The 26,535-nt window shown below is 44.2% G+C and overlaps 1 protein-coding gene across 1 annotated transcript in view; it reads right to left on the reverse strand.

The window, feature by feature from the left end:
* LOC120047535 (NADP-dependent malic enzyme-like) overlaps positions 1 to 26,535 on the reverse strand; it is a 113,507-nt gene that overhangs the window by 58,409 nt on the left and 28,563 nt on the right. The window contains exons 2-3 of the mRNA XM_038993061.1: positions 11,829 to 11,962; positions 7,461 to 7,610 (exon numbers count right to left, since the gene is read on the reverse strand). Coding sequence (XP_038848989.1) covers positions 7,461 to 7,610; positions 11,829 to 11,962 — 284 coding nt within the window. The remainder of the gene's footprint in view (positions 1 to 7,460; positions 7,611 to 11,828; positions 11,963 to 26,535) is intronic.

Here is a 26,535-nt window from a genome sequence, read left to right on the forward strand (position 1 = left end):
CCTTGAAAAAGGAGAACACGGTTTTGGGTTCACACGGTTTTGGGTTCTGTTCCCTGAACCGGTTCCAACCCCTGGTTTCTACTGTTTATAGGCAAACCATAACAGTGAGCTGATGGGGTTTGTCATATCAAAACACAAAATAGTTTTAGGGGCTCCTTTTAGAATGAATTACAGTATGCAGCTCTTCAGCCATCAAATAGGAAGTTTTGTGGATCTGAGATTTATCATAATCATCAATGTCAAGTGCATCTGTAAGCTGCTGTCTTGACCAGATCTCCCTTAAACTGATTATTCTTGGTTAAATAAATGTAACTTTATTTAACTTCCTAGTTAAATAAAAGTTAATTATGCCTCTCTAACATACCTGCCATTCTTGTCACAGAACAAGTGCTCCTCTGGGGGCATAGCAGTCATTTTCTCTCATATCTGTTGACTTGCCTCAACCACATTATGATTGTCATTCATTAGTTGTCCCCCATGATGTTTGTCACATGCGATATCTCAGACAGCACCGGCCCGATTTTGATGAAACTTGGGTGAATGATGCGTCTTGCAATAGAGATCCTCCATTTAAGGTTGGCCAGATGGTGGCGCTATAACAAATGATTGAAAATGCTAATTTTGAAAGGTCACGCCCCTAATCCTGTTTGTGAAAGATCTCTCAAAGCAATACTTTCCAGACCAGTACCTAAAATAACATGGATGCTATTGACCAATAAACATTCACATGAGCGTGGTCTAGCACATAAATGCGTATACAAATCAGTCAAGAATATTCGTATTGTATAATAATTTTGCAGACATGTTGCAAACACTCAAGACTCAACAAGAACATTCCTATGCTAAATGATTTCCTAAAATATCGATAACACAATGGTTCTGTAATGGCCACACATTTATATCTCTTGATCTGTTTGACCCAGAGTGATGAAATTTGGTACACATGCTCAGGGATATGAGTCTAGCCATCTCAGACACCACTGGCCCAATTGACTAAACTTGGGTGAATGATGTGTCTTGCCATAGAGATCCATCATTTACACTGCTTGGCCCAAAGGGGGCGCTGCATCATTCGTGTGGGACGACATGTTTACTGTTGCCTTGTCTGACCATGGTACAATCAGACTTGGCTTAACCTTGAAACCATTAAACCCTTGGACATTAGCTGTATGAGATTATTATTTTGTGTATTAGCCAGAAATGCAACATCAGAAGAGAGAACACGGACTAATTCTAAATTGAATACTATTTGCCTACTGGACCTACGAAACTCGACTTCTTTGTTTGGGGAAAAAGTGTGCATCTAGAGCTGAAGCCTGAAGTGCCACAGCTGGAAAAACAGTGTCTAAAGTTAACCATGGGGGCTGTAGACTACGTGGCCAGACTGCCATGGAGCATCAGGTTCAGTAAAGCACACGGCCCAAACAACCAATCCCTCAGCATGGATTTTATTAATCATCACGAAATGGATAGTTTGGGAAAGTAACTCAAAAACGATGTACTGTAGCTAGGGATATCCATACAACACTGTAGTTATATTGAGATTGAAATACATTGAATCCTGCTACTGTAGCTTGCATCAGGCTCATTTGGTGTAACAGCTCTTTATATACAGTAAATTGTGTTGCATATGACATTTCATGCTCCTGATATATAGATGAATTCCTCAGATTGGCAACATGGGTTTTTAGCCTGGCTCGGAGAGAAAGGAGAAAGAGAGACAGAGACTGCAGATGATGCTGTGCCAATAAGGTTGGGAGTTGGAACGCGAGTGGGGCTTTTCGTTTTGGGTTTTTCCCATTCACCCTGGGGGAAACAAAGCTGGATTCAACAAACCAGCAGCGAACCTGTTCCGTGAAGAGACAAATGCTTTGTGTTAAGATGTTTCTGCTTGCTTGCAGTGGTCCCGAATCCCCGGTCATACGTGTAACATGCGTGTGGTCGTGTGTTAAATCCCACACACACACACACAGCTGGCCTTTAAAAAGCCACAGAAGAACGGGGCCGCACAGCACTGGCGCCCCTCCTTCCTAAACACTCCGCCAACATCTGCTCTGGCGTCACTGCAGCACACACACATATGCAAGTACGCATCAATGCACACGAGAGATATAAACTCAATATTTTCTTTAATTCTCAATCTTGCTCTAAATCGTATTATCTCATGCCCTTCCACAGTCGAAATTATTTGGCCAAAAAAGATCATTAAAAACGTACACACAATAAAGTTAGTTTAAAGTAGCCGAGATGTGCCAACACAGAGTATTTCATAAAGCAATGTATTTAACTTCTCCCTACTTGATGCTTTATGGTTCCACTTCTGAATCCAATAAAATATAAAAATTACTATATTTAGAATTGATATATAGAATGATGACGCTGAACTAACCTGGGAGCTAGTTTTCAGTAAATCAATGCCTTGTTGAAGGTTTGCTAAGCATTGACATGTTTAGACCACATTGAGTGTAGAGTTAAAGTGTGCTTGAAAATTAAATGTGATTATTGGAATGACTGTAAACAGTGAAGCAGTCAATCACTAAATCACTTTAGTTCTCCCCTATAGCCTGTTTGTGCAGCATTCCTGTGAGCCAAAGTCTTTCTCTCTCTCTCTCTGGGGGAGGGTGACAGAGACACAGAGAGAGAGAGAGAGAGAGAGACAGAGAGAGAGAGAGAGAGACACAGAGAAAGAGAGAGAGACACAGAGAGAGAGAGAGAGAGAGAGACACAGAGAGAGAGAGACACACAGAGAGAGAGAAGTGTGAGCCAGATCCTAACTTATCCTCCCCCAGAGGAGAGAGAAATGGGGAGGAGGATGGAGATGGCTGGATCGGAGCGGAGGAGGTGATTGTTCAGCATAGCTCCGTTCCAGATAAAGCTTGGCCAGAGGGGGTGAGAGGGAATTTCAGTCTGATGACCTGATGCTGTGTGTGAGCACACTGACCCTATTAGAATCCAGAACACTGGAGAGGAGAGCCCTGCTTATCCAAACATCTACAAGGTGTCTTCTATTAGGCCAAGTAGCATGGCTAAACCCACAAGGTCCTATAGTGACTAGGAGTTCTCACACACAATACTGTAAGAGTTAATCCTCCCAAATCCTGTCATAAGTGCTCCAATACACATACAGCAAGAGAGATGCATGTTCAAATTGATAACCTGTAATGAAATAGTAAAGGATATTCCAGTTGACCACAGTGCATGTCTCCTGAATAAACTGAGAGGGACTATGGTTTCAAGTCAGGTAATACCTGCAGCGGGGATTCATTTATTATCACAAAGGTTAGTGTAGAGAAAAAGGAGAGGTAATATTCAAGGTCTTTTGCTTATTTTGGCTCCAAACTTTTTACCAAGCAGTCCCAAAGACATAAACTCTAAATTGTTTTACAAGGTCCTCAAAGTCTGAGGTAATTAATCCCAAATGTTTTGCCACTTTCCTCATGAGGTCAGCGCAATTCCAAACCTTTCCTCTCTAATTTCGCCTCCCCCGCCCCCCCCATTCCCTCTCTCTTTCTTTATAAAGTCTGATTGTATAATTTACAATGCAACAATTCTGTTTCCTTCATGATATGTGATGGAACATAGTTATGGCATGATCATAAAATAGATCACATGATTAACTTCTCAAATGCATGCATATAAAAGGATTTAACCAATGTGGCAGTTACTCAATCCAGCTATCAAAGACTTGTCCCAGTCGAATGATCTCGTGGATTAAACATCCAAGAGGGCAATTTTCTACTTAGCTACTTAGACTACATGCTCATCGATTCAAACAACACTCTCCTCTTACACGCTTACACCAGCACTGTGTGTGGGCCTGATTGTTGGATCACAACACTTAAGCCTCTACCCGGGGGACTGAGGCGCTTCATCAAGCACATGTTTCCCCTTCAGACTGAGGTAGCACAGTGGCAACTTCATCTCATGTCTGTCATTAAGACAGCATAGCCATTTATACTGTATGTTAATAATGGCCTTTTATATCTCACCTTTTGGTTTAAATCATAGGCTCTCCTCTCGACTATGTAAGTCTAATTATCTTACAGCTTTGTCAATCATTGGCATTATTGTAAAGCTCGCCGCCGTTGGACTCTGGTGCAGCGGAAACGTGTTCTCTGGAGTGATGAATCACGCTTCACCATCTGGCAGTCCCGTCAAACAAATCTGGGTTTGGCGGATGCCAGGAGAATGCTACCTGTCCCAATGCATAGTGCCAACTGTAAAGTTTGGTGCAGGAGGAATAATGGTCTGGGGCTGTTTTTCATGGTTCGGGCTAGGCCCCTTAGTTCCAGTGAAGGGAAATCTTAATGATACAGCATACAATGACATTCTAGACAATTATATTCAGTTTGGGGAAGGCCCTTCTCTGTTTCAGCATGATATGCCCCTGTGCACAAAGCGAGATCCATACAGAAATGGTTTGTCGAGATCTGTGTGGAAGAACTTGACTGGCCTGCACAGAGACCTGACCTCAACCATCGAACACCTTTAGGATGAATTGGAACGCCGACTGCCAGCCAGGCCTAATAGCCCAACATCAGTAGGCTAATAGTCTTGTGGCTGAATGGAAGCAAGTCCTAGCAGCAATGTTCCAACATCTAGTAGAATGCCTTCCCAGAAGAGTAGAGGCGGTTATATCAGAAAAGTGGGGATCAACTCCATATTAATGGCCATGATTTTGAAATGAGATGTTCGACGAGCAGGAGTACACATACTTTTGGTCATGTAGTGTATTTATCTTCAAGGCCTCTCATTTCCAAAAGCTTTGACAGAGTATTGCTGTGGTCCATAGTCATTGACACTCCATAGTCATCGACATCTACCTCCGAGTCCACTAAGGGGTTTTAACCAAGGTAATTAATCTTTATTAACAAGATGGATTGGTAATCAGCGCTCATCTTAGGAGCTTCTTTGTTGGTATTATTTAGTGTCTGTGAAATTAACATTTGTGGTGGTAGTTGTAGCAATACTAGTGGCAGTTGTGCTAGCAATAGTGATAATATTAGTTCTTACTTCACAGTCTCCATTGATCACATATCACACAAACAGCTCCTGCATTTAGTGAGTGACTAGCCACAAAGTCATTCGTTTAACTGAAGCATCAGAGACAAAAAAATGCCCTGTGTATCCTACATTTGTGCGCTTATAGGTCCCAAAACTTAATGGATCCAGTGATCTCACAGTGTAGTGAACGCGCTCCTTTCTTTATCTTCTCTGCCTGCCATTAGCCCACCCAGAGATCAGTGAATCGGCTCTGTTTTGACACTTCATAGCACTTGACCTTTGCCCCCTGCAATGGAGCCTAGTATTGACGCGTTTAGTCTGCGTGAAGCGGATTACAGACAGTAAGCCTGGGTAGGACCAAAAGGACGCCTCTCCCACACGGTGCGCTTTATACCTGAGGGGAAGGCAGTGATTAGAGAGCTAATATCAGTCTGTTCAGCCACTACAGGCACACACACATCCAGGCATTAGCACACACATAAGCATGCACGCAAACTCACATCAGGAATTCATTACTGATCTATCTAAATGGTGCTACTTTGTGTGTGTACATCTGCTAGAAGAGTTAGAGAGAATCACAGAGACAGATATGTAGACAAAGACAGTGATAAGAGACAGCAAAGTTGTCCCTATAAGACCAGTTGACCATAGAAAAGGCGCTCTGAGAGGCCATGTGATCTATATACAGTACATGCATGCTCGAGCTCCCCGAATGTGAGTTCCCTGTGAATCTAGGCTGTGAGTTCAACCAATCAGGGGTAGACGTAACATAGTCAATGTAAATCCGGGGACACTCCAATTCGTATGATATGTTACGTTTCGTATGGTATGTATGGTACAGTAGGTATCATCCATTTTGTATGATGTGTTCAGATTTACAATTCATATGATATATGTTACGAATTGCAATTCGTACAATATGTTACAAATTTACAAAATGTATGATATGTAACGAATTCCAAACTGTTGTGGCTAACCTTTGCTAGGTGGCTAACGCTAACTTTAGCTAGGTGGTTAACGCTAGCTAGGCTAGGGTTTAAGGTTAAAGGTTTATGGTTAGGGTTGGGGGAAGGGTAACGCAATGGGATGCAGGGGAGAGGCCTGGGTCTGGGACTGGCTAAGGACCAGGTTTGTGGAGTCTACAGAGCCTGCTGCTAACTGACCCACGTCTACCAGTCCCAAATTCCCCACCCCCGGCCTCTGCAGCTCGCAGTGCGTCTTGGCCCACTGCATTGTGGGTCTGCAGGGAGATATAAGATCACTCCTCTAGCCCAGTGTCAGAGGTAGGGGAGCTAGGAGTATGCTAGACATATTTTCCACATACTTGCTCTGGGGAAATTGTGGAAAAGGGGGTTGTATGTGGGAGTGTGCACTTAGGTTTACAAACACATTTTAAAATGTGCCCAGGGTAAGCATTTCAAATAAAACAGCTTTGGATTTAGCATTCGCTACTAATCAAAAGCATCCCTGGACATGATCAGTTTATTTGGGGTTTTTGAGACCTGCAAGGAAAAGTTCACTGAGGATATGAGTGAGTGACTCCCAAATGGCACCCTATTCCCTATATAGTCCATATGGGCCCTGGTAAAAAAAAAAAAAAGAGTTGTGCACTATATATTGAATAAGGTGCCATTTGGAATGCACACAGTGTGTCAGTCTGTGACTGACTGACAGAGTGACTGACGAGAGAGTGAGAGGAGAGCGTGAGAGGGTCTATAAAGAGCGTTTATAACTGAGAGGTACTAGACAATATAACTTCAACATCCTTCTCCCTCTCCCTCAGTAGTTGACTACAGAACAATACTCTCGGTGGCGTTTCTTGAACCATGTTAGTTCTAATGTCTAAGACTCAAAACAAACCCAACACCTGACATCTTCACAACACAGTCTAGATATGTTAAAGCCAAGTCAAGCATGATCAGCTCCTTGACATTGTCTGAATGTGTGTTATATTCATTTGATCTCCATTATGACTCTAATGAGGGAGTTTAGTGGTGACAGAGACGTGGACCTAATTGTTTGAGGAGAAACAGACACAGATAACTGAGCAGACCGAAGAGGCAAGTCCTGCTTTATGCAATGCCAAGTCCATTCAAGGTGAACTGTACACTAACTTCTTATACTGGCCTAAGCTGCCCAAGGACTCGCAGAACCCAACTCGACACAGACCCGCCCCAGCCTCTGATTTTGATTGAGAGTTTGTTGCAACAGGCGCCAAGTCCAACATACACAGATGTTTGAAAATTCAAAAGGATTTGTGTCATAAGAATGCATCTAAATTATTTGACAATTGATGGTAAAATCTTAAAACAATGTTAAGGCTGGCCACGAGCAGCAAGTGTGTGTGTGTGTGTGTGACAGTATATCCATTAGGCCTATTCAGTGTGTGTGTGCATGCATGTGGTGTGCTCCCATGTGTGTGTGCATACATTCATGTGTGTGTGTTTCTCTCTCACCTGGGTCTCCTGAAGGCAAGGCCATACATCTGGCAGGCCAGGCCCACGGTGGGGGTGTAAACAATAGGCATGAACCTCTCTGTGTCGGACGTCAGCACACGGTAGAACAGCTTCTCATTCCTGTCCTGGAGCCCCATCAGAAACACATATCTGGGAATGGCAGAGGAGGAGGGGGTGAGGGAAAAGGTGAAAATCTTTAACACTGATTCCTAAACTGTGCATGCAAAACAGACTTTAGAGGGACTTAGAGTTACTGTTGCTTATGTTACAAATGCTTAGAAAAATACACAGCGCACAGAAACACCCATTAGATATCCTACACAAGCTCCTTGTTATGATCAAACATTGACAGGGGGACCCATATTAATTACTGGCCCACTCCACAGGCTCTCAAGAAATAAGAAAGCTTCCCATAAAATATGGTATATTGTCCCTCTTGTTGGGATGATAGGAAGTATGCATGGCCTTCTCCCACATGGTCATTGGATACAAGGTGTTAACAATCTCTTTAAAAAAAAGGTTGATGGTGTTCCAGCCAGATCAAGTCATGGCTTACATCATACCACAGGGACCATCCACTAGATTCAGACACGGGATGATTTTCTTTTGAGTATCCACTCAAGGGGGCCGGAACATAATTACAAATAATTTGTAGACTGCAAATTGACCGCAAGAAGCCCAAACAGATATAATATTTGGCTAAAACATGATAATTTCATTTTACCTTGCTTATATTTGTATACGATCACTTGCCTGCCTGTCTATTATGCATGGGAATACTTGGGAACAGATTTCCCAAAGTAAAATCACTTGGAGCTGATTCCCTGGTGTTTTTACAGTATTTTATGTCCAACAATAAAAAATAAATAAAATGTTTTTAAAGAATTTGCTCAGGGGTGCCAAATAAAACCACCCACAGGCCAAATTTGGAAATTCTGCCATAACACCACAATTCAGTCACGAACTAGGGACACAGAAAGAGACCAACTTATTGGTGCCCAACATTGTGTAATTGGTGATGTGACTTTGAGGCCATGTCAAGACAGTGTCAAGCTAGGGTTGTACCACTCACATGCCACTAGGAAACGGGGTGGCACAAAATGTATATTGTCAGTAAAATTTGGTATTTCAGTCTAGGTGGCCTAGACCCATATGATTATTTTGATTTCACTTATCTAGTTGTCTTTTCCACTAGCGACTACAACTTGAGCCTGTTGTGGCTCTCTCTCGGCCTGAAAGCATATCAGTCACACACACACTTTTTTTCAGATAGTGTTTGGGCTGTGTTAACAAGCGTGTGAAACTCTGCTTAAACTTGGCATGGGAAAATAAAAATATTCCCTCTTTCACCCCCCTTCTTTCTCCATCCAAATTCATGATTCTTTATGATTCTTGACACTCTTGCCGGTTGGTTTTTATGATATTTCTTTAAACTGCTAGATAGCATATCACATGCATCAGGTAAAAAATCTGAAATTGACATTTTAAGAGTTGACCCCTATGACATTTTAATATTCGTGAGTCCTTCTCTTTATCTCTCCCACTGTGTCTTTGTGCATAGAAGAGGATTTCCCCAATAAATCCAGCCTAGGCCACCATCTCTGTTATCATAGACATGTTTGGGCTTAAAGCCAGTGATGTCCAGAATCCAGCCTGCTTTATCAATGTCCAGACACCAGAATGAAGCTCTGCTTTGGGGAGTAGTAAAAACAGTAAATATCTGCTGCTTGGAATAGAATGGCATGTATCGTTTTGTGAGCGTTTTGAGCAACCGTCATGCAAAAATAAAGTGACATGGTCGGGTCCAGTAAATACCACAGAAAGCTTGAGAAAAAAGTAAGGCCCAGACTGCAATGGAAATACTATGGCCAGAGGCATGAGGACAGGCAGGGCGAACACCAACTCTAATAAAGTGTTCCCATGCCATGAGACAAATTGTTGATGACATTGAAAGGGCATGGGAAAGGGAATAAAACACGCTAATTGCTGTTTTGGAGGATTGGTGTGGTACAGTATAGCAACCGTACCTCTTAGTCATCATACTACCACGCTGGAAAATCAAGTGGGATAAAAGTAGTGGTGGAAAAAGTACCCAACTGTCATACTTGAGTAAAAGTAAAAATGCCTTAATAGAAAATGACTCAAGTAAGTCACCTGGTAAAATTCTACTTAAGTAAAAATACTTTAACTGGAAGGAAAGGCGACCAAAGTAGGAATTGGCTTTGGGGGTGACCAGTGAGATATACCTGCTGGAACGCGTGCTACGAGGGGGTGCTGCTATGGTGACCAGTGAGCTGAGATAAGGCGGGGCTTTACCTAGCAGACACTTGTAGATAACCTGTAGCCAGTGGGTTTGGCGACGAGTATGAAGCGAGGGCCAACCAACGAGAGCGTACAGGTCGCAGTGGTGGGTAGTGTATGGGGCTTTGGTGACAAAACGGATGGCACTGTGATAAACTGCATCCAATTTGTTGAGTAGAGTGTTGGAGGCTATTTTATAGATGACATCGCCGAGGTCGAGGATCGGTAGGGTGGTCAGTTTTACGAGGGTATGTTTGGAACATGAGTGAAGGATGCTTTGTTGCGATATAGGAAGCCGATTCTAGATTTAATTTTGGATTGGAGATGCTAAATGTGAGTCTGGAAGGAGAGCTTACAGTCTAACCAGACACCTAGGTATTTGTAGTTGTCCACGTATTCTAAGTCAGAGCCGTCCAGAGTAGTGTTGCTGGACGGGCGGGCAGGTGCTGGCAGTGATCGATTGAATAGCATGCATTTAGTTTTACTTGCATTTAAGAGCAGTTGGAGGCCACGGAAGGAGAGTTGTATGGCATTGAAGCTCGTCTGGAGGTTAGTTAACAGTGTCCAAAGAGGGGCCGAAGTATAAAGAATGGTGTCGTCTGCGTAGAGGTGGATCAGAGAATCACCAGCAGCAAGAGCGACATCCTTGATGTATACAGAGAAGAGTCGGCCCGAGAATTGAACCCTGTGGCACCCCCATAGAGAATGCCAGAGGTCCGGACAACAGGCCCTCCGATTTGACACACTGAACTCTATCAGAGAAGTAGTTGATAAACCAGGCGAGGCAGTCATTTGAGAAACCAAGGCTGTCGAGTCTGCCAATAAGAATGTGGTGATTGACAGAGTCGAAAGCCTTGGCCAGGTCGATGAATACGGCTGCACAGCAATGTCTCTTATCGATGGCGGTTATGATATCATTTAGGACCTTGAGCGTGGCTGAGGTGCACCCATGACCAACTCTGAAACCAGATTGCATAGCGGAGTTTCAGCATGACAATGCCCCCGAGGACAAAGCAAGGTCCATACAGAAAAATGGTTTGTCGAGATCGGTGTTGAAAAACTTGACTGGCCTGCACAGAGCCCTGACCTCAACCCCATCGAACACCTTTGGGATGAATTGGAACGCTGACTACCAGCCAGGCCTAATAGTCCAACATCAGTGCCCGACCTCACTAATGCTCTTGTTGCTGAATGGAAGCAAGTCCCCGCAGCAATGTTCCAACATCTAGTGGAAAGCCTTCCCAGAAGAGTGGAGGCTATTATAGCAGCAAAGGGGGGGACCAACTCCATATTAAGGCCCCTGATTTTTGGAATGAAATGTTCGACGAGCACATACATACACTACCATGCCAAATGTAACTTTCAAAATAAGAAATCATCCATGTATGATGCATTGTGCATGATATGAAGCTGTGTTTTGTGTCATAGGATGCAAAATACATAATACGGGGATGATTTCTATATTTTGAAAGTAACATATCTTGAAATCTTGATTGCTGACAAGCAAAACATTTTGGGACTATGTCAACAATGGACTGATGAAAGAAATACCAAAATATAGTTTTTCGGTGGAATTTTCCTTTAAAACAGAGAAATCAACACAGAGAATATGGTACACCCACCCCCATGATTCAAAATGTTAAATTCCCTCTGCATGACTAACTACGTGCATGTGGTATCAATGACCGAGTTGCCAATGATCAAAGAAATCAGCCTGGGACATAAGCAATGCAGCATTACATAATGCTAAACCTTTGTGACCCTAATCAGCTGCAGTAGAAACTGAAATCAGCATTTATTTTATGTCTTAAAGAAGACATGTAAAATGCTGTGAAGAAGTAAGAGGAGGACAAGGAAGAATGAAGCCATAGAAATTGTGAAAAAAGTAGTAGCGGTTTGTTCAGTAACCAGTAGGGTGCTAGGATGGGTTGAATAAAGAGCTCAGAGGACTAGTCAGTAATCCTTCCCTTAGATCTCAGTCTCTTTGAAGGCTTCCAGGTGTGTGATCTTTCTCTCCCTGCGTAGAGAGGACAGACGAGACAGACGCACACAGGATCTCAGTCTCACCTGTCCAGGTCGTCCCTCTTCATCTCGTAGTTCTTGAGGACACGGAGGAGCTGAACGTCCTGGCTGAGGAAGCAGGGAGGCAGCAGGCCGTGGATCCCCAGCTGGAGACGTTCCTCCAGGGAGAAGGCCATGCCCTAAAACACACAGAACCATAGGAGGGACATCTGTTAGACCATCATCACAACACCAGAGCACGGTAGGGGGATCTGTTAGACCATTAAACCACAATAACACCACAGACCACTATTTAAGGCCACTGTGGGCCAGCTTCTGTAGGACTACTGGATGAGAAAGACTGTCTGACCTTACTGTATACGGTAAGCCCTCTGGTCCCAACTACTCAAAATTAATCGTGCTACTGTATGTCTTGACTATAAACTGTGTACTTGAGTGTATGTATTTTGTCTTTGATTGAACTTTAATTGATACACTTCACATTACAAATGAACTTTGTGTAAAAAATGTTTTTATAATAGTTATTCTAAGTGTACAAGTCTATAGTCTGTGGAATGCTGGGCCTACATTCCAAACAGTTCAAAGTCCAGTTCAAGTCTAAAGTCAGCAGTAACTGGAGGAAGAATGGTTTAAACCACAGATCTCATGACCTACTTAAAATGTATGTTCTACAACCCTGCTATCCCCTTTACATTCAACATTACCGGCTGAGACTGCCCTGGTGAAACGTCCTTTGAACTTTTAGCCTAAGTTTGTATAAACAGGGACATTTCCATCCATCCCTCTTCAGAATCCCTGGAGTGATGATACTCAGGCTACTGCATGATCTGTCCTATCCCAGTGTTTGCTCTGGATGGGGGGTTCCCCTCAAGTATGAACCCTATTGGCTGATCTGATGTTCTGACTGTCTGCTCACATTCTGCTGTGATGTCCGTCCCCGTGAAGATACACACTGCAGCCATGAGACCAGGCTCTGTCTGACGACCACAAACTTTGACCTTTACCACAACCCTGACCTCCAGACAGGCATCTCGATAAACACACATGTTTAACATCTGGGTAGTGACCTTGAACACTACTGGATCTGTGAATCGGCTGTTGCCACTGTTGCCCCTCCTCTCTCACGGAGTCTGGTGGAGGGAGAAATAAGAGGATATGCTCATTGTTATGGCTGAAATAGAATAAATGGAAAGGTATCAGGTCAAAAACATGGTTTCCATTCCATTCCAGCCATTACAATGAGCCCAACCTCCGATTTAAAGTGACACCAGTCTCCACTTATCCATAGAGGTGCTGCCACCGCCCCATAGAGGGATCAGAGTGTGTCTAGCTGTGGTAGACAGTGTGTTTTAGACTCTCTGGATGTATTTTTACATATGTACATAATAAAATACAAGTCTGAACACACCAGATCCTGTCGCTGCTGGGATGGAATTGAAATTGTGGTGCAACTTCTGTGTTTTGGAACGCACCCCACGAGGGCTTGGTCAAAATGTACAGCTTTTTCAAGGAATTGGCACTTTTACATCTGGTTGAGGGGTTTGATTACATGGACGCAGAGAGAGTGAAGTAGAAAAGCATACAGTGCAATAAAATGTAGTGTTCTTGACGTCGTACTAACCGCAGGCACATTTTCAGACCTTTGCAGATTTTCTTTAAAAAAAAATATATAACATTATTGGGTTTGGTCTCAACTGAACTTGGCGCTAATGACTCTGGGACAACACAGTTTAGAGTGCATGCATACACAGTGCACAACATCACAGAGAGGAAAACAAACACACAAACACACAGATTCCTCTTGGCAGAACATCTGAGGAACAGGATAAGTGTTTGCCTAAACACTTCTCAAATCAGCAATGTTATTTTGTAAAATTTCTAACGAGGAGCCTTCACACAGATTCTATTATAAATAACGGGGGACGTTTGGGCTGAGAGGTTGACAGCTTGGATGTCATCTATTGTACCTGTGACTTTCAGTGGACCCATGGTCTGATGTCAATGCACACAATTTCTGTCAGCAGGCCAACAGTGTGTCTAGTCACAGCCCAAAGCCTACACTAGTCATGGATTTGTGGTTTTCCATACTGCCACATATCAGTACATTATAATACAGTAAAGCCTAAAGTACATCAACCACTTTTGGTCAGATGTAACCACTGTAGTAGTTCCTATTGACACTTGTCCCTTGTGTTAGAGCTAAAACACATACAAAAACACACCCTGCACTGAATGCAATTTCAATGATGATTAGGTCAATTCTCTTTTGTTCTGCTGTTTAAGAACAATGTTTGATATTTCAATAAAGTTACGTTCCCTCTTTGTGCCTGTCCTTTCTCCAGGCTTGACTGAGTATGTACTTAAATGACTTGAGGAGCAGACACTCAATACTGCCAGCTCGGGACTTACTACCTTCCTCATAATCGAAAGATACATTCTATTTTGCTAAGAGCCAGTGGTTGACATCATAAAGGGTGTCTCCTTCGAGGCTTTGGACTGCACCGGCCATTATACAGCTGTTTAAGTGGCTCATACAACTGACCATGAGACATATTGGAGACTAGTCTAGAAGCTCTGGAAATGAAGCAAGGTTTTTAAAAATACATGAATCGAGCTTCATATAATGTGGTGACATTATTATATGAGATCAAGCCTCAGATGTGTGACTGCACATGCCACATGTGTCAAACCAGAGAGGAAGAGGAGAAGTGAGAGGAATAACTGGGCCAAAAATCTGTCTTCTCCAGCAGGTGGCATTTTTTGTATTTTTCGCTCCAAGCGAAGAGTTTATAAACTCAGCAAAAAAAGAAACGTCCCTTTTTCAGGACCCTGTCTTTCACAGATAATTCGTAAAAATCCAAATAACTTCACAGATCTTCATTGTAAAGGGTTTAAACATTGTTTCCCATACTTGTTCAATGAACCATAAACAATTAATGAACATGTACCTGTGGAACGGTCGTTAGGACACTAACAGTTTACAGACGGTAGGCAATTAAGGTCACAGTTATCAAAACTTAGGACACCTTTCTACTGACTCTGAAAAACACCAAAAGAAAGATGCCCAGGGTCCTTGCTCATCTGTGTGAATGTGCCTTAGGAATGCTGCAAAGAGGCATGAGGACTGCAGCTGTGGCCAGGGCAACAAATTGCAATGTCCGTACTGCGAGATGCCTAAGACAGCGCTACAGGGTGACAGGACGGACAGCTGATCATCCTCACAGTGGCAGACCGCGTGTAACAGCTGCACAGGATCGCTAAATCCGAAGATCACCTGCGGGACAGGTACAGGATGGCAACAACTGCCCGAGTTACACCAGGAACGCACAATCCCTCCATCAGTGCTCAGACTGTACGCAATAGGCTGAGAGAGGCTGGACTGAGGGCTTGTAGGCCTGTTGTAAGGCAGGTCCTGACCAGACATCACCGGCAACAACGTCGCCTATGGGCACAAACCCACTGTCGTTGGACCAGACAGGACTGGCAAAAAGTGCTCTTCACTGATGAGTCGCAGTTTTGTCTCACCAAGGGTGATGGTCAGATTCGCGTTCATCGTCGAAGGAATGAGCATTACACCAAGGCCTGTACTCTGGAGTTGGATCAATTCGGAGGTGAAGGGTGGTCTAGGGCGGTGTGTCACAGCATCATCGGACTAAGCTTGTTGTCATTGCAGTCAATCTGAACGCTGTGCGTTACAGGGAAGACATCCTCCTCCCTCATGTGGTACCCTTCCTGCAGGCTCATCCTGACATGACCCTCCAGCATGACAATGCCACCAGCCATACTGCGCCTTCTGTGCGTGATTTCCTGCAAGACAGTAATGTCAGTGTTCTGCCATGGCCAGCGAAGAGCCCGGATCGAAGGGTGAGGGCTAGTGCCATTCCCCCCAGAAATGTCCGGGAACTTGCAGGGGCCTTGGTGGAAGAGTGGGGTAACATCTCACAGCAAGAACTGGCAAATCTGGTGCAATCCATGAGGAGATGCACTGCAGTAATTAATGCAGCTGGTGGCCCCACCAGATACTGACTGTTACTTTGATTTTGACCCCCCCTTTGTTCATGGACACATTACTCCATTTATGTTAGTCACATGTCTGTGGAACTTGTTCAGTTTATGTCTCAGTTGTTGAGTCTTGTGTTCATACAAATATTTACACGTTAAGTTTGCTGAAAATATACACAGTTGACAGTGTGAGGAAGTTTCTTTTTTACTGAGTTTATATGGAGGTCAATGAGAGAGCATCGAATTTGATTAACAAAAATGTAATGACTTGTTTGCTACGTGTGTCTTATTTGATCAAATAGAAGTTGCGTAATGCTTAGGTTTTTACGAGTGTAATGATATACAGTTGAAGTCGGAAGTTTACATACACTTAGGTTGGAGTCATTACAACTCGTTTTTCAACCACTTCACACATTTCTTGTTAACAAACTATAGTTTTGGCAAGTCAGTTAGGACATCTACTTCGCACATGACAAGTAACTTTTCCAACAATTGTTTACAGACAGATTATTTCACTTATAATTCACTGTATCACAATTCTAGAGGGTAAGAAGTTTACATGCACTAAGTTGACTGTGCCTTTAAACAGCTTGGAAAATTCCGGAAAATTATGTCATGGCTTTAGAAGCTTCTGATAGGCTAATTGACATAATTTGAGTCACTGGAGGTGTACCTGTGGATGTATTTCAAGGCCTACCTTCAAACTCAGTGCCTCTTTGCTTGACATCATGGGAAAATCAAAAGGAATTAAAAAATCTATTATGAAAATCTAAATAAATCAGCCAAGACCTCAGAAAAAAAAATGTGGACCTCCACAAGTCTGGATCATTGGGAGCAATTTTCAAATGCCTGAAGGTATCACATTCATCTGTACAAGCAATAGCACGCAAGTATAAACACCATGGGACCACGCAACCGTCATACCGCTCAGGAAGGAGACATGTTCTGTCTCCTAGAGATGAACGTACTTTGTTGCGAAAAGTGAAAATCAATCCCAGAACAACAGCAAATGACCTTGTGAAGATGCTGGAGGGAACAGGTACAAAAGTATCTATATCCACAGTAAAACGAGTCCTATATCGACATAACCTGAAAGGCCACTCAGCAAGGAAGCAGCCACTACCCCAAAACCGCCATAAAAAAAGCCAGACTACGGTTTGAAACTGCACATGGGGACAAAGATGGTCTGATAAAACAAAAATAGAACTGTTTGGCCATAATGACGTTATGTTTGGAGGAAAAAGAAGGAGGCTTGCAAGCCGAAGAATATCATCCCAAACGTGAAGCACGGGGGTGGCAGCATCATGTTGTGGAGGTGCTTTGCTGCAGGAAGGACTAGTGCACTTCACAAAATAGATGGCATCATGATTAAGGAAAATTATGTGGATATATTGAAGCAACATCTCAAGACATCAGTCAGGAAGTTAAAGCTTGGTCGCAAATGGGTCTTCCAAATGGACAATGACCCCAAGCATACTTCCAAAGTTGTGGCAAAATGCCTTAAGAACAACAAAGTCAAGGTATTGGAATGTTCATCACAAAGCCCTGACCTCAATCCTATAGAAAATGTGTGGGCAGAACTGAAAAAGTGTGTGTGAGCAAGGAGGCCTACAAACCTGACTCAGTTACACCAGCTCTGTCTGGAGGAATGGGACAAAATTCACCCAACTTATTGTGGGAAGCTTGTGGAAGGCTACCCGAAACATTTGACCCAAGTTAAACAATTTAAAAACAATGCTACCAAATACTAATTGTGTGTATGTAAACGTCTGACCCACTGGGAATGTGATGAAAGAAATAAAAGTTGAAATAAATCATTCTCTCTACTATTACATGGAACCCAAACCGGCTGCGCGCGTGCGCCATCATGCGCTATCGTGCATACATTTATTTTGCCCCCCCACACCAAACGCGATCACGACACGCAGGTTAAAATATCAAAACAAACTCTGAACTAATGACATTAATTTGGGGGCAGGTCCAAAAGCATTAAACATGTATGGCAATTTAGCTAGTTAGCTTGCACTTGCTAGCTAACGTTAATTTGTCCTATTTAGCTAGCTTGCTGTTGCTAGCTAATTTGTCCTGGGATATAAACATTGAGTTGTTATTTTACCTGAAATGCACCTGAAAGGACCTCTACTCCGACAATTAATCCACACATAAAACGGCCAACCGAATCGTTTCTAGTCATCTCTCTCCTTCCAGGCTTTTTCATCGTTTAACTTATATGGTGATCGCATCTAAACTTTCATAGTATTACCACGACAACCGGCAAAACAGTTCATCTTTCAATCACCCACGTGGGTATAACCAATGAGGAGATGGCACGTGGGTACCTGCTTCTATAAACCAATGAGGAGATGGGAGAGGCAGGACTTGCAGCGTGAGCTGCGTCAGAAATAGGAATGACTTCTATTTTAGCCCTTGGCGTCACAGACGCTCGCAAGCAGTGTGGGTGCAATAATTGAATAACATGGATTCCTACATTTATTTTGCGACGCTCGCGCACGCGACGTGTCCGGTCTTGTCAGCATGTTATTCTGAAATTTCACATTCTTAAAATAAAGTGGTGATCCTAACTGACCTAAGACGTGAATTTTTACCAGGATTAAATGTCAGGAATTGTGAAAAACTGAGTTTAAATCTATTTGGCTAAGGTGTATGTAAACTTCCGACTTCAACTGTAAGTAGGACACGTTAGGTAGTAGGTACATCCGGCAGGTAGCCTAGTGGTTAGAGTGTTGGGCCAGTAACCGAAAGGTTGCTAGATCAAATCCCTGAGCTGACAAAGTAAAAATCTGTCATTCTGCCCCTGAACAAGGCAGTTAGCCTAGGAACACTGGGTTGTCATTGAAAATAAGAATTTGTTCTTAACTGACTTGCATAGTTAAATAAAGGTTCAATTAAAAAACATCCCGGCAACTGAGAAAAAGCGTTATGCTTGTTGTTCAAGCGCATATCTGCCCTCTCATTAGCTAGAATGCTCCCACATCTTGCCTCCTCTCGGCTGCCATCCATTTTTGAAGACATTTCGTTTCATTGTTAGCGCAGCCACTTGAGTATCTGGTCAATATAATTCCATGGAGGGCCAAGTGTCTGCGGGTTTTTCGCTCCTCCCTTGTACTTGATTGATGAATTAAGATCACTAAATTAGTAAGGAACTCCCCTCACTTGGTTGTCTAGGTCTTAATTGAAAGGAAAAAACTAAAACCAGCAGACACTAGGCCCTCCACGGAATGAGTTTGACACCCCTGGCATACGCACACAAGCGCACGCAATCAGCCACACTTTCCCGAACCCGAAGGAGCACACGTACCCACCCATGCACGCACACACAAACTTGTTCTCTTGAATAACTGTGTGCATTTGGACAAGCATTAAAACAAACAGTGGCCCACACAGTAGCAGCACTGACACAGTTAGGGGCTTGTCTGTGTCAGAGCTAAATGTCAAGGCATGTCTGAGAGAGTGAGATGACCCATGGACTCAGTCTCATTAAGAATAATTACTCGCACAGTTCTGTGGTCGCTCAAAGGCTCCTAGTGTAATATGTGAAATGGAGACCCTCCATGGAACCCAGCCCAAATGAGCAATTAATGTCGCCGACAATGGATCAGGAAGCCTGGGCCGACAGGGCAAGCCACTGAGTATGGAAATACCTTCCGATTGGGGACATGGATGGCTGGGGAGGAGAGAAGGAGCAGGAGGAGAGGGTAGGGAACTGCTTTTCTGTTTATCCACTGTATGCTTGGATGTCAAGAAATATTATATCGACATGGTCTGCAGCTCCTGGCAGGGTCAATGTGGGAACCGGCAGGTGGATTTGCTGTGTGACTGACTAGCTATATAATCGACCTGCGTCAACCCTTAACTTAGCCCGTAAATAGAACTGGCTATCCTCTCAATCAACCACCACAGACCCTGTCAGTCACTACAGCCTGGTGAGGCCCTCAGATAGATACTGAGGAAAGCCATTCTCCAAAACAACTCAGATAACAGCTGGAGAGTGATGAGATAAGATGGCGTGAAGGGAAGAGGTGGTGAAGGAGGATTGTGTTCCTAATATGGGTGCCATATTTTGAACTGTTCAACTCAAACATTTCCACTTGTTGTTGTGGTGGAACAGGTATTAGTTTGTTGAGAAAGAATGGAACAATATGTTGTCAAACACGTTTTGCTGTTTCAGTCAGTTAGTAACTGGGGTTGAGTTCTGGTAAACCCAGGCTCTCGAAAGGAAAATATACAATTGGAACATAGTGAGAGAAAATAGAAAACGGATGAATAATAATGCCGTTTCCGCTTTCCATTAATCATCAATGGAATAGATTCCTCCGTTCATTGTTGGTGAATGTTTGCACTCACTCAAACACAAAAAAATATGCATTCTTGACCAAACAGACACACATGCACTACATGACCAAAAGTATGTGGACACCTGCTCGCCAAACATCTCAATACAAAATCATGGGAACTAATATGGAGTTGGTCCCCCTTTGCTGCTATAACAGCCTCCACTCTTCTGGGAAGGCTTTCCACTAGATGTTGGAACCTTTCTGCGAGGACTTGCTTCCATTCAGCCACAAGAGCATTAGTGAGGTCGGGCACTGTTGTTGGGCGATTAAGGCCTGGCTCGCAGTCGGCGTTCCAATTCATCCCAAAGGTGTTCAATGGGGTTGAGGTCAGGGCTCTGTGCAGGCCAGTCAAGTTCTTCCAAACCGATCTCAACAAACCATTTCTGTATAGACCTCGCTTTGTGCACGGGGTATTGTCATGCTGAAACAGGAAAGGGCCTTCCACAAACTGTTGCCACAAAGTTGGAAGCACAGAATCATTTAGAATGTCATTGTATGCTGTAGCGTTAAGATTTCCCTTCACTGGAACTAAGGGGCCTGGCCCGAACCATGAAAAAGAGCCCCAGACCATTAATACTAATCCACCAAACTTTACAATTGGCTCTATGCATTCGGGCAGGTAGCATTCTTCTGGCTTCCGCAAAACCCAGATTCCTTTGTTGGACTGCCAGATAGTGAAGCATGATTCATCACTCCAGAGATAGCGTTTCCACTACTCCAGAGTCCAATGGCGGCGAACTTTGCACCACTCCAACCGACGCTTGGCATTGCGCATGGTGATCTTAGGTTTGTGTGCGGCTGCTCAGCCATTGAAACCCATTTCATGAAGCTCGCAACGAACAGTTCTTGTACTGACGTTGCTTCCAGAGGCAGTTAGGAACTAGGTAATGAGTGTTGCAATAGAGGACAGACGATTTTTAGCACTCGGCGCTCCCGTTCTGTTGGCTTGTGTGGCATAACACTTTGCATGTGTTTCCACTTCACAATAACAGCACATATTCAATCGCTCCCTATCCCAGTCTGCTGTCCCCACATGCTTCAAGACGGCCACCATTGTTCCTGTACCCAAGAAGGCAAAGATGAACTAAATGACTACTGCCCCGTAGCACTCACTTCTGTCATCATGAAGTGCTTTGAGAGACTAGTCAAGGATCATATCACCTCTACCTTACCAGCCACCCTAGACCCACTTCAACTTGCTTACCGCCCCAATAGATCCACAGATGATGCAATCGCCATCACTCTGCACACTGCCCTATCCCATCTGGACAAGAGGAATATCTATGTAAGAATGCTGTTCATTGACTACAGCTCAGCATTCAACACCATAGTACCCTCCAAGCTCATCATCAAGCTGGAGGCCCTGGATCTCAACCCATCCCTGTGCAATTGGATCATGGACTTTCTGAAGGGCCACCCCCAGGTGGTTAAGGTAGGAAACAGCATCTCCACTTCGCTGACCCTCAACACTGGGGCCCCACAAGGGTGCGTGCTCAGCCCCCTCCTGTACTCCGTTCACCCCACGACTGCGTGGCCATGCACGCCTCAAACTCAAATCATCAAGTTTGCAGAAGACATTGATTACCAACAACGATGAGACAGCCTACAGTGAGGAGGTGAGGGCACTCGGAGTGTGGTGGCAGGAAAACCTCTCACTCAACATCAACAAAACAAAGGAGATGATCGTGGAAACAGCAGAGGGAGCACCCCCCTATCCACTGACTTGTTGAAAAGGTGGCATCCTATGATGGTGCCACGTGGAAAATCACTGAGCTCTTCAGTAAGGCCATTCTACTGCCAATGTTTGTCTATGGAGATTGAATGGCTGTGTGCTCGACAACTGAAATAGCCAAATCCACTAATTTGAAGGAGTGTCCACCTACTTTTGTATATATAGTTTACACACGCGTACACACAGCTTTTGTCTTTTTGATTGCTTGCCCTAATATTTTTAAAGTGTGATTGTTGCAAAGCTTTTCTCTTTCGCTTAGGGAGTCGAGGGTTGGGCAGGGTGGACTAGAATGCTTCCACATGTGGCGTACCACATCTAAGGTGCCCGCGCCCTGTGCCAACACGTGTCGCCCGCAGATCCATGTTCCAGGATCTAGTGGTAACCAAACAGACCTGTAATCTGCCCATGGGGCAATGCCACCCTCCAGCTCAGGCCACACTGCCACGGCCAAGCCTACCCCAAAAACACACAGTACACAAGGAAACGGGTAATTAGTAGACCAGATGGTGTAAGCATAGAATATAAAAGTATGTTATTTTCAAACTGATAAAAATCCTTCCGTGTGTTCCAGAAATTTCCAGAGTTCAAAAGCAGCGTTGTTTGGGTTATTCATTCTGGAGGGAGAGTTTCAGAAGTTTGACTAGCCCTTCTCATGCCTCAGCCATGTAATCTCACATCTCCCACAAACCCAAATACAGAGAGATGTTCAGGGGCCTGCCTAGTTTAACCTCAAATACACTAAAAGTTTAAAATGTCCAACACTGCAGGAAAGTTCTCCTGCAACAGGGTGATCAAATTAAAATCTTACATCTGTAACACTGCTCATAATTTGTCTCTTCCAACCTGAAGTACAATTTGCCCTCCCGCTGTTGACATTTCCTGAATTTCCCCCCCTCTTTCCTGCGTGTCCCCTGAGCTCTCGGTTTCGGTGGAAGCGAAGTCCCCTCTTCTTGAAGAGAAAAGACGCCCATTGAGCGAGACCTAGGCCAAGACACCCCACTCACCCCAGTCTGAGATTAGATACAGAAACATAAGCCCTTCATGGAAGACAGATGGATAATGTTTGGCAGAAAAGATTCACTGGCACAAACATGTGATCAGAGAGGTTTAGACTCTGCTGCTCCCCCGAGCGCTATGGAAGGGGGACTGGAGTGCTCTCTGTTCATCCCAGAGAGACGGAGAGCGCTGAGCTGAGCCACTGCACCTCCACTGACGCTTTCCCCACTGTAGGGTGTATAGGGCACAAGGGAAATGTGCACACAATCGAAAGGACGAAGTGTGGATAAAGACTCATTAACTCTGTTTATTGCAATTCCACAGTGTATAGCCCTGGAATCATCAGCCCACACAGGGCTCTTCTTGGCATATGAGGCTCATCGATCAACATGGCCAACTGCTGTATGAAACTACCGAAGATGCTGAAAAGGAACTAAGAGGTGTTGTAGTGTTGAAGCCCTGTGTTCAGCTTTAAGCTGATCTGGCTGGTATTCAGGTGCAACAACATGTAACTTTGCAGATAGAAATGTCCTCCATAGAGCTGACATGATTCTCTATTCTACACGACCGTGAAGCATTTCTGTTCTACATACAATATTTATATCTGAACACTATATAACGTTGCACCCCACTGGAGGTGGCCTTGGAGTTTCTGCTGGGTCTGAAGTAGGCTAAGTCCCAGGGCAGTACTCGGTCTAAAACCCCCCAGCTGACGAAACAGGGAATGAAGGCTATTACCATAAAACGTGGCCAGCCATCAGCTAAACTCCACTATTACTACAACAGGTTCTTCAGACCACACATCATCTGGGTTAAGGTGTTGCATGTGATTGGGGTCCATTGGGTCTTCATTGGTGGACACAGAGCAGGAGTGGACTTGCTTTTCTACTGAAATGACAAGGAGTCATTGTCTGGAAACCTGCCAATATGGACACCATTATACTGTACTAGAATAAATATGTTTGAGAAATGCAAAGTAAGATCATTTGGAAGAGCTGAGACGATTCCAGAACGGCTAATATTGTAAAGTCAGAAAATTGTAAGTTAAAGCATACTGTCATTAGAAGAATGACTAGTTTGGTTGTCTGTGACCTGACTGGGTTTACCACAATCAAACAGCTTGGGGAGAGTCTGACTCACACACCTCATTCCAATATGCTTTCAACAACGTGACACACACATACACACAAACACAAACTCAGAGAAGAAATCAAGATTGTGCAATGCTACAGAAGCTGTTGTGAAGAATGGTGCTGTTTAGCTCCGACTAAGAGAGGACAAACACACTACCGTACAGTACAGTCATGACCAAAAGTTGAGAATGACACAAATATTAATTTCCAAAGTTTGCTGCTTCAGTCTCTTTAGATATTTTTGTCAGATGTTACTAAGGAATACTGAAGTATAATTACAAGCATTTCATAAGTGTCAAAGGCTTTTATTGACAATTACATGAAGTTGATGCAAAGAGTCAATATTTGCAGTGTTGTCCCTTCTTTTTCACGACCTCTGCAATCCGCCCTGGCATGCTGTCAATTAACTTCTGGGCCACATCCTGTCTGATGGCAGCCCATTCTTGCATAATCAATGCTTGGAGTTTGTCAGAATTTGTGGTTTTTGTTTGTCCACCCGCCTCGAGGATTGACCACAAGTTCTCAATGGGATTAAGGTCTGGGGAGTTTCCTGGCCATGGACCCAAAATATCGATGTTTTGTTCCCCGAGCCACTTAGTTATCACTTTTGCATTATGGCAAGGTGCTGTTCCTGAATGGTTGGGAGAAGTTGCTCTCGGAGGATGTGTTGGTACCATTCTTTACTCATGGCTGTGTTCTTAGGCAACATTGTGAGTGAGCCCACTCCCTTGGCTGAGAAGCAACCCCACACATGAATGGTCTCAGGATGCTTTACTGTTGGCATGACACAGGACTGATGGTAGCGCTCACCTTGTCTTCTCCGGACAAGCTTTTTTCCTGATGCCCCAAACGAGAAAATGACTTTACCCCAGTCCTCAGCAGTCCAATCCCTGTACCTTTTGCAGAATATCAGTCTGTCCCTGATGTTTTTCCTGGAGAGAAGTGGCTTCTTTGCTGCCCTTGACATCAGGCCATCCTCCAAACGTCTTCGCCTCACTGTGCATGCAGATGCACTCACACCTGCCTGCTGCACTCACACCTGCCTGCTGCCATTCCTGAGCAAGCTCTGTACTGGTGGTGCCCCGATCCCGCAGCTGAATCAACTTTAGAAGACGGTCCTGGCGCTTGCTGGACTTTCTTGGGCGCCCTGAAGCCTTCTTCACAACAATTGAACCGCTCTCCTTGAAGTTCTTGATGATCCGATGAATGGTTGATTTAGGTGCAATCTTACTGGCAGCAATATCCTTGCCTGTGAAGCCCTTTTTGTGCAAAGCAATGATGACGGCACGTGTTTCCTTGCAGGTAACCATGGTTGACAGAGGAAGAACAATGATTCCAAGCACCACCCTCCTTTTGAAGCTTCCAGTCTGTTATTCGAACTCAATCAGTATGACAAAGTGACCTCCAGCCTTGTCCTCGTCAACACTCACACCTGTGTTAACGAGATAATCACTGACATGATGTCAGCTGGTCCTTTTGTGGCAGGGCTGACATGTAGTGGAAATCTTTTTGGGGGATTCAGTTCATTTGCATGGCAAAGAGGGACTTTGCAATTAATTACAGTTCATCTGATCACTCTTCATAACATTCTGGAGTATATGCAAATTGCCATCATACAACCCGAGGCAGCAAACTTTGTGAAAATGTATATTTGTGTCATTCTCAAAACTTTTGGCCACGACTCTACATTACTTCCTTATTGTACAGCGGCGTACCACATCATCCTTTTGTTTGATCAATTGTGGCATGTGTGTCTAGACGCTGTGAAAACAGAGGGGCTGGAGCAGGGCTTGGGGAGGGGTCATCCAGTGTGTGTGTGTCCAACAGAAGGGGCTGGGCTCCCAGTTATCAGGGAGTCCAGAGAGAGGTTCTGTTATTCTGCAGCTCAAAGACAAACTGGCACCAGAAGCAACCAGGCAAGCCACTGCTGGCTGACTGCATGAGCCAATACGTGCCAAGACTGGACTCAGACATTCACGGTCCACTTGCCTCCTCGGCTTGGTCCGGCCTGACTAGCTCAGCCAGTATGCCTGTTATATAAACCCTCACCACCTCCCTTTCTCACTGTCTCTGGTGCTGCCACGTAGCCAAACAAGCAAGAGAAAAAGAGAGAGCAAGTAAGCGAGAGAGAGATAGAGAGAAGTAGAGAGAGGGAGCAAAGGAGAGAGGGAGGTGGAGAGAGAGATGGCACATTGAGGCTTACTGGGTGATCTGAAAGGACTCAATGAGTTAGTAGCAGATCTACAATAAAGGCCTCTCTCCCTCGTGAATATAACTTGACCTCTTTCTTTCTCTCTCACGCTCTCACAGATTTGCATTCCCACACACTTGCATTTTAGACACACATGCCACACTTGCACTCACCATCTCACACACAGGTGTGGAAAATAAGTTGGCTCTGCCTGGAAAGCCCCTCACACTCACACACGCCATCCAATCCAGCCCCAGTTCTTCTCTCAACACCAGCCTCTCCACTGAGGTGTTAATGAGTCTGACGTGTTAGTGTCAGAGTGTAACAATTCCGTAACTACACG

This window comes from Salvelinus namaycush, chromosome 5, assembly GCF_016432855.1.
Source record: "Salvelinus namaycush isolate Seneca chromosome 5, SaNama_1.0, whole genome shotgun sequence".
NCBI classification, from domain to species: domain Eukaryota; kingdom Metazoa; phylum Chordata; class Actinopteri; order Salmoniformes; family Salmonidae; genus Salvelinus; species Salvelinus namaycush.